The sequence below is a fragment of the Festucalex cinctus genome, chromosome 8, assembly GCF_051991245.1.
Source record: "Festucalex cinctus isolate MCC-2025b chromosome 8, RoL_Fcin_1.0, whole genome shotgun sequence".
Classification (NCBI taxonomy): Eukaryota; Metazoa; Chordata; class Actinopteri; order Syngnathiformes; family Syngnathidae; genus Festucalex; species Festucalex cinctus.
Genome location: NC_135418.1, coordinates 14,122,335 through 14,130,835, shown reverse-complemented (window position 1 = coordinate 14,130,835; position 8,501 = coordinate 14,122,335). Strand labels below are relative to the sequence as shown.

General features: G+C 39.1%; 1 protein-coding gene across 1 annotated transcript; it reads right to left on the bottom strand.

Annotated features, from left to right (window-relative positions):
* Positions 1–1,657: 1,657 nt before the first annotated feature.
* Positions 1,658–5,367, bottom strand: myl2a (myosin, light chain 2a, regulatory, cardiac, slow). The gene is made up of 7 exons (XM_077529097.1): positions 5,223–5,367; positions 4,686–4,778; positions 3,784–3,859; positions 2,370–2,474; positions 2,220–2,298; positions 2,078–2,126; positions 1,658–2,010 (listed from the first exon to the last, which is right to left on the bottom strand). The coding sequence occupies exons 1-7, from the start codon at positions 5,223–5,225 to the stop codon at positions 1,906–1,908; spliced, it is 510 nt and encodes a 169-aa protein (XP_077385223.1). The 5' UTR covers positions 5,226–5,367; the 3' UTR covers positions 1,658–1,905.
* Between the last annotated feature and the right edge of the window lie 3,134 nt (positions 5,368–8,501).

Genomic DNA, 8,501 nt, shown 5'->3' with positions numbered 1-8,501 from the left:
GAGGAGGCTGCGCCATCTAGTGGCATATAAAGGAATTGCAGAGCATTGGTGCTAATGTAGCACGTTTGTTGCTACATTTAGCAACTTTTTTCCCCACAAAGCATGTGTGAGTCATTGTACTTTCCAAAAGAATATTCTAAAAATGATGTAAAAATAATTTAAACATATTTAAAATAATGTCAAAATGTAAGCTCACAGAGATGAATAGAAATAAAGTGATGATATTTGTTTCCTAAATTGTTACTAATTATTGCGAGAAATATAGTGACACGTTGAGTGGAAAAATCGTTAATTAATAATATTGATTATAACATATAATTAAAAGTATTTTGAGCAAACTTATTTCATATGTGTATCAAAGTGGTAACCCTTCTTTAGCTCTTAATTTCAAAAAAGGTTGGTAACCCCTGCATTATTCAGTCTTGTTTTATCTTATTTTTAAACTTTTCTCCTTTTTTTCTTCAATGTTGCAACATGAAAAGTCAAAAATCCTCCCTCAAAACAACAAAATATTTATTTCTGCCACACAGGCTTCTCTGCCTGGCTGCAATTATTGCTTGCTAAATGTACTTGTATTGATACACTTAAATATTCCAATAGTTGAAATAGTTTTTTTTTTTTTTTTTTTTTTTTTTTTTTACCCGTGTGGAAGGGAACAGTTGATTGTGGAATCGGATTGATAATGCGGAAATAATATTGTTGCCATGTGTCAGTATCACCTGTAGGGGACACTATAGTGCAAAATTATGTTGATTGTGCGTCCACGTAACACAGGAGAACATCAACCTATTCTCTATGCTGCTGATCCTGTTCAGGGTTGGAGGTTTTGGAGACTTTTGGGCCAAAGACAACATCCTGACGGACACTCACTCACATTCACACCGTCAGTGAATCCACACTCCCGCTGTGAGCTTTCCACTTGTGCCCTTAGTATAAACATGACCATCCTCACATCACTGCACTAAAATAACAACAGGCTTTTGTCTTGCCAAAGCCCCTCTGCGTCCGGAGACAAACATTTTGATGTCAGCGCGCAACACGCACATTTATATACACAATCTCCTTCTCCGTGGATGTGTGATGAACACACAATCAATGAGGGCATGAAGGTTCCATCTGGGTCTCTGTGGAATTTTGTACAACCACAAACACATTCACTACCTAACATGGTGTTAAAATGGTGACAAGAATATCCCCATGTTCTGGAACTTAACCAATAAATATGTATGGCAATAATTTAGTGGGAATTTATAGAAAATAGCGAGACACTATTGCAAAGCTGCAAAAATGTATTTTCACATATTTATGTCAAAATGAAATGAAATACTCATCCAGCCATTCATTTTCTATGTTCACAGTCAAATGGAGCTGCACTTCACCTTGGGCTGCTTGCCAGTCAATCATAAGGCACATATAGAGACAGACATTTGGATAATTTTATAATTAAACCATAGTTATAGTAGGAGTCTAACTGTTGTACATTACTAAACATGATAAAAAGTCGTACAATATCCAATCAAATTTTAATAGTATAAATAAATAATCATTGCTCCTTGAATCATATAAGACCCATGTATCCAGTATTGTACCGAATCATATTTTGAGAACAGTGTCAGACTATTTTTCCTCCCCATATTCCAAGAGACAGATTCAGAAATGATTTCTCTGAAAACTTTTATTTGACAAACAAGCACAGGCCGGGTGGACATTTTCATTGAAAACAATAAGAACGAAAACCGAGGAAAGGATGAGCCTAATCGGAAATGCGTGTTAAAGATCGTTGTCGTGGCATCGGTCCGTTTTTGGGTGGCTCTGATTTTGCATCATTGAACTACGACACACGTCTGGACGCTGCCTGAATGAATCATAGTCCATTTATCTCCACGTCTGCCCTGCAGAAGACACTCACTCCTGATCCTTCTCCTCGCCGTGGGTGATGATGTGCACTAGGTTCTTGTAGTCCAGGTTGCCTGCCACATCTGGAGGGAAGGCAGCAAACATCTGCTCCATCTGAGGCACACAAAGAACACGTTTGCGTTCAGCAGTCACGATGTGGACCGGCGGGTTAGCGACGTACCTCTTCGGGGCTGAACCGATCGGCTTGTGTTGTCAGCATCTGTGTCACACTGTGGACAGGGAAGACATGACGCAATGCGCTTTTTTTTTTTTCTTCTACTGGGGATGATGTTGCGTACACACATGAGTTTGTCAGCACTTACTAGTCCTTCCTCAGCACTCCTTTCCCCTCGGGGTCAAACACTTTGAACGCATTGAGGATGGTCTCTTCTGGATCAGCACCTTTCCAGACACACGATGGTATAGTCAATTTGACATACAAAAAAAAAAAAGTGAACTTTTTTTTGTGCTACCTTTCAGTTTCTCCCCAAACATAGTAAGAAAGACGGTAAAGTTGATTGGGCCTGGTGCTTCTTTGAGCATCTCATCAATCTCTTCTTGTTTCACGTTCAGGCGACCTATAGGAGAAAACGCAAGTAGAGACATTATTAAGTCATATAGAATTGACTTCTATATGGGTGTCAGGTGTCAATTTTTTAATCACAATTAATTAATTGCATGACTAATAGTTAACTCACGATTAATCGCAAATTTTATATCTGTTCTAAATGTACAATAACATATTTTTTCTAAGTTTTCATACTCTTGTTAACATAAAAGTGGAAAAAGTTAAATAGAAATATGGCTGCATCTTTTAGTCATTTTAGTCATACAGTAATTTCATAATAATTCATAAAATTGAGTTTAAAAAAAGATATACTGTACTGAAAATAACGTGTGATATTGATTTGTGTTGTCATTTTTCTGCCACTAGATGGCATAATTGCATTTGTAAGACATTGGCGACAGCTCAGTGCATTTTTCTGTTCATGTTAAGAGCTATCTAAACTTTAACATGAAGTAACTTGTGAAATTCTGCACATTTTTTAAATTGTAAAATACAACTTGACCACATTCTCCACAAATATATGCATTATTATTAACTCATTCACTCCCAGCTATTTTCACTGAAGCACAGAATATTGTGTTCCATTGCTATAAAACATGAAACCTACCAAAAGAAAGATTATAGTCTCTTCTTTCCCCAGTTAAAAAATGTATACTTGTATCCGTTTCCGTTTTTTTTTTAGCAATTAGCCTTAGAATATAGCTAAGTTTCATCATTATTCACAAACGTGTTGAAAACACTGGCAAAAACAGCTTGTTGCAACATGGCCCTGGCTGATCTCTTATACTCTGCTGCCACCTGCTGGCCTTTTTTTGTAATAACTACCATTGCTTTAGCGACCTCTTCAGGTCAGAAGCTGCATCAAAGCCTTCTGTGTGCGCTAGCAAAAAAAAAAAAAAAAAAAAAAAAAAAACGTTTTTGGTAAGGATGGACGAAGTATTAAAAAACGTATTTACACGTATTTGGGTTTGAATGAGTGAAATTGATTACTGCTAAATTTTGACGTGGACGTGTCTGCTGCGTTGCGACTGGAATTACCCCAGTACAGGCTTTCCAAGTAAGGGGCAGTCATTAATCGCACATAAAAAAAATTTAGTGGCATTAAAGGAACTTTAAATTAACTAAAAAAATAACGCACACATTTTGACACCCCTAACATTAGGATTTATTAGTTTTAGAACACAAAAGGACATGGTTCTGATTCCTTATGGCGAGGTGTGCGGCATCCATTTTTGATTTGATGACCTTCCCTGATCTATAAAAAGCAAACCACGCACACACAAAACCTCAACACCCAAATCGTAAAGCTGTAAACCCACCGAGAGCTGCAAAGGTGTCCCTCAGATCATTTTTGTCGATGAAGCCGTCTCTGTTCTGGTCCATGATGGTAAATGCCTGAGGTACACACACGTGAGAATGTTGACAAAAGCTAAAACAATCTCCATTGTGGTTCATCGCTGCCAGTGTCCAAAGCCCAGGGGCCGAAGGTTTAAGTTTGGCATTCAGCACACGAGGAGCATTTCATGTGCAACCTTGATCGTTGATGACACCCGTCTGGATGGTTGGCCGAGCATACCAGTAGGGAGCTGCTGTTAAGGCTGGGATGGACTGAAATGCCGACAGGTGTTTGTGCTCCAAACAAGCACTTGAGCGCACATGATTAAAATGGAGGGACAAATGTGGAGCTAATATACGTATTTATATAACATCAACTCACAGTCCTGCAGTTACTGGAGCTCTGCGATGTTTTTGGTTCAGTAAATCACCAGATTTGATGAAACTGAGCATGGAATCTAGTTGGTTTCTCTGGTCTTGTTTTTACCTCACAGATTTAAATTTCTTTGTAGGCACGGAGACATGTTCCTCCAGAAAACAGGAACTTGAATGTGGAGTTCCCCAAGGGTCAAGTTCAGGTCCAATTAATTTATTAATGGCAAGTCGCCATGTCTCCATACTGTGTATTTGTTCCCCAATTGATTGTTTTAATTACTGTAAAGCACTTTGTGTTGCATTTTTAAATGTATAAAAAGTGCTTTACAAATACAACTTGATTTGAACATTTCCACCAAAGAAGAGAAAAGTAATACATGACAGGGGGCTAATACAGTCAATTTTTTACAATCAGTAGTGAGCCCAAGTGACTTTTTTTTCCCACGTGGCCCCAGTTTCCAACATCATCTTGTGGAGAAGGAAAATAGCAGGTTGAGCAGTTTGAACTCACCTCCTTAAATTCCTGAATCTGGGCCTGCTCGAACATGGAGAACACATTGGAATTGGCTCCCTCTCCTGTTCTCTTCTTAGCTTTTTTGGGGGGCTGTGGAACAAAAGAACAGCGCTCATGATGAATGTCATAATGAATGATTCACCCTGCATTGGTCACGAGACAATTGCAAAGCACATTATCACCATTATAAAAATGCATGTGCCCATAATACAGTACTTTGTTTTTACACACAGTGATCATTACGTATTTTTTTTTTTAACTGGGACACAGTGAATAATTATATATGTAAATAAAAAATAAATAAATAAAATGTATACATACATATACACCCTAACCCAGGAATAATGCAAATAACGTGACTTAAAACCTTTTTTAGCATAAAAGGTAACAATATATCACTAAAGCACATTATATATAATACTATTTTTTAAACATAAACAAATGTCATGCTGTTAAACTTGGAATGATAAAAATCTGCATCTTGAAAGGCATCATCTCTTATTTTACACACACTCACACATGGGGGTGACTTACCATGGCTGAGCAGCTGGGAGGTGAGGCCAACAAAGATGCCAGTGAACAATAGGGAGAAGGTGGGTGGCCTTTTGTAGCCCCCCAGCTCTCATCTCCACTGGATGATATTTATAAACGATGTCCTCTTTAGGAAGTGGCAGGTAAATGATGCTTTGACATGCTTTGTCTGCCACATACTGTATTTCATGCTCTCTCTCACACACACGCACACATACCACCCCAAGTTTTTTTTTCACTACCAGGGAGCTGAATAACAGGATTAGAATGCCCAAAGCAGACTGAAGGTGAAAGTAACGCCCTCTGTGTCCACTGTCCGCAGAACATTGGTTTGGCTATGTCAACTGTGAAAATTATTCATGGATTTGTTCGCTTGTGTACACAATCAGCTACTGTATTTTGTGGATGATGGTTGTTAATTTTAGACTTCACTATTACCACCCAGAGTGCTCAAGTTCAAAATTAGATAAAACAGGCTTTAGTGTATTCTTAAATTGAATACACACCAATTTATTAGACATTATATAGCTTACAATTGTTGTATGTACAATGCCAAAGCAATATGCTTGAGTATTTGATTCCCTTGTCAATAAATATTTACGCAGTTGGAAAGCCTGTTTGTTTCCATCTTAAATGATGCCCCATTTTTAGACTACTTGTTGAGATAGTCATAGTGGCTACTGGCTACCTACCGTACTGAACACACAAAGTCGTAGCTGCCACTCGTGGTACATAGGCTCCCTCTTGTGGTATGTGAGAGAATCACTGACCAAACGCAGGCTGTTACGCATGCTGAAATTTATTTATTTATTTATTTTTTAACTTTTTCTGTAAATCACATTCTAATTTACAGAGCCCCTAACGTGACATAGGGGGGAAATTAAATATGTTTCCCATTAGGATGAAAAACGTTTTCGTTAGGATGAGAAAGTAGTCCATTGCATGCTAGCATGGGAGACCCTCTATAACTACATTTTTGTTTGAATTTCTGAGTGAAAATGACAGAGCAGGACCTAGTTTGGTTATATTATCACCTGGGCTTTTATTTATTGCTGCTTTACTTGCTTTATCATGTTTTGTCTGAGAGACATTTAATACATCGGAAGTCTTGCAGTCTGCTAAATAAGCTACTGCTAGCAGGTAAAGAAGGAACTCTTCCTAACTAGACAGTTTCTCGTTCAAACAAGCACCGTTTTGGCCACCCATCAGGCTTCCCATGTTGATCATATTTTTGTCTATTGGGTTGTAATTGTTCATTTTGTTTCTCTGTACTTTTGACAGACAATGCCAACAAATTAGATTTAATTTTGTATTTTGACAGTGTTACATTCAAACTGTTGTTATGGTGATTTCAATTTTAAAGGTACAATGTGTAGTAAGTGACCACTATCTGTTGCTATAGCATAGTATGCAGCACACTATGTAGTCCAGAGGGACCACACTCCGTAAGGCTACCACCAATTCTGATTTTGCGTGAGCAAACAAGCATCGCAACGAGCGACAGCGTCTTGGCAGCCGGTGTAAAGCCCGACGAGCAATGCCGAAAGACCGAGCAAGCCGGATTTAGCCGGAGCAGCCAACAACAGCAGCTAGCGGGAGTTAATTGGAGCCATAGGCTGCAGTGGCTAATAAGATCGGCTAGCGGGAGAAGCTAGTAAAAACAACAACAAAAAAAGGTTGGTAAAAGGCTGGTGAGAGCAAAGCAGGTGAGAAGCGACGGTAGCCTTAATCACGGGACTTAGCGACGACCAGCTGCAGGCCCCAGCTGTGGAAGTTAAGCGGCGGTCGACCCATTGGGTCCGACACTAGATGGAAGCACCACCCGGGCTAACAACGTTCACAAAGTTGTACTCTGGGCATCGGTAGCAGGAAGATAGCGGCAAAACACGTTAGCCTCTTGTAAGGTTAGGCTCCAACCGTGTCAAAATTAGTGCGTTCATTTTGAGTTAATTTTATAGTGCCTTTTGCGCCGCAGGTTTTTTTCAATACGTGGTTAATAACGGTCCCTTACTTGGAATTTAAACTGGGGGAATTCCAGTCACAACGCAGCAGACGCGTCCACGTCAAAATTTAGCAGTAATAAATTCAACAATAATGCATATATTTGTGGAGACTGGGGTCAAGTTTAAAAATGTGCAGAACTTTACAAGTTAATTCATGTTAAAGATTAGATAGCTCTTCATATAAAAAGAAAAATGCACTGAGCTGTCACCGTCTTACGAATTCAATTATTCCATCTAGTGGCAGAAAAATGACTTCAACACAAATTAATCACTTGCTTTTTTTTTTTTTTTCTAATAGTACAGTACGTCTTTTAAAGTTTAATTGAATTTAATGATTGTGAAATTACTGTATCAATGACTAAAACATGCAGCCATAGTTCTATTAGCTTTATCTTATAAAAATTTGCAATTAATCACGAGTTAACTATCCAAGTCATACAATTACCATTAAAAAATTTAGTCGCATAACACCCCTAATAATTAGTGATTACCAGAAAAAAAGTATGTTATGATCAAACTTTTTTTTTTTTTTTGCATTTTATTAAAATCAATAGTAGGTTTTAAAATTGAATGGATTATTAGTTCACCACTAGATGGTGCTAAAGATTACACACTTTGACTTTAAAAATAAATCACCACGACTTGTTTTTGGTCAACACTATTCCCTACTACACTAATTCATTTGAGTGTTTGTGACTCATGATGGCGGCACTTGGAACACTAACTTTTAGGTATTACTCGGTGTAAAAAGTTTGAGAACCACTGTATTTGGAACTCCAGAACAGAACAAGTTAACAGGAGCGTGAGTCACATGCTTGCTGTCACCAACGAGCTCCGCGTCACCACCGGTAGCCGCGCAAGTATGCGCAGCTCAATAAACACGTCCTTCCAACGTGAGCAGGCTTCATTAACAGATGCTCTCAGATGTCCTCAAGGTTCCCAGGTCAAGAAAAGTGACAGTGTGCGAATGGGCCGAGGTGAGGAGGTGACAACCACGCGCGCGCGAGCTATATCGAGGGAGGCGCTCCCGACAGTCGCTGTCAAATGAAACGCAGTTGATGGCCTCGCAGCAGATGTCAGGGGGTGTCATGTCGCAAACATAATGTGAACAGCCAGGTCACAGTTGTTGTTACCCGGAGGAGGGGCGCATGCTATTGTTGAAAGCAGCCCCTCCATTTGTGATTTGTGAGCAGCCAAAGCAAGCTACTGTGGCTGGAATGACGGGCCTTTGTCTCCCTGCAGGCTGAGTGCTGGGATGTGCCTAAAAATAGAACGAGCT

Bases quoted from the DNA above. Each gene is read 5' to 3' on its own strand.
- myl2a (XM_077529097.1), bottom strand. The intron at 3,860-4,685 runs GTGAGTTCAAAC...TGTGTACCTCAG, and splicing joins AGATTCAGGAATTTAAGGAG to GCATTTACCATCATGGACCA. The intron at 2,011-2,077 runs GTACGTCGCTAA...TGTGTGCCTCAG, and splicing joins ATCGGTTCAGCCCCGAAGAG to ATGGAGCAGATGTTTGCTGC.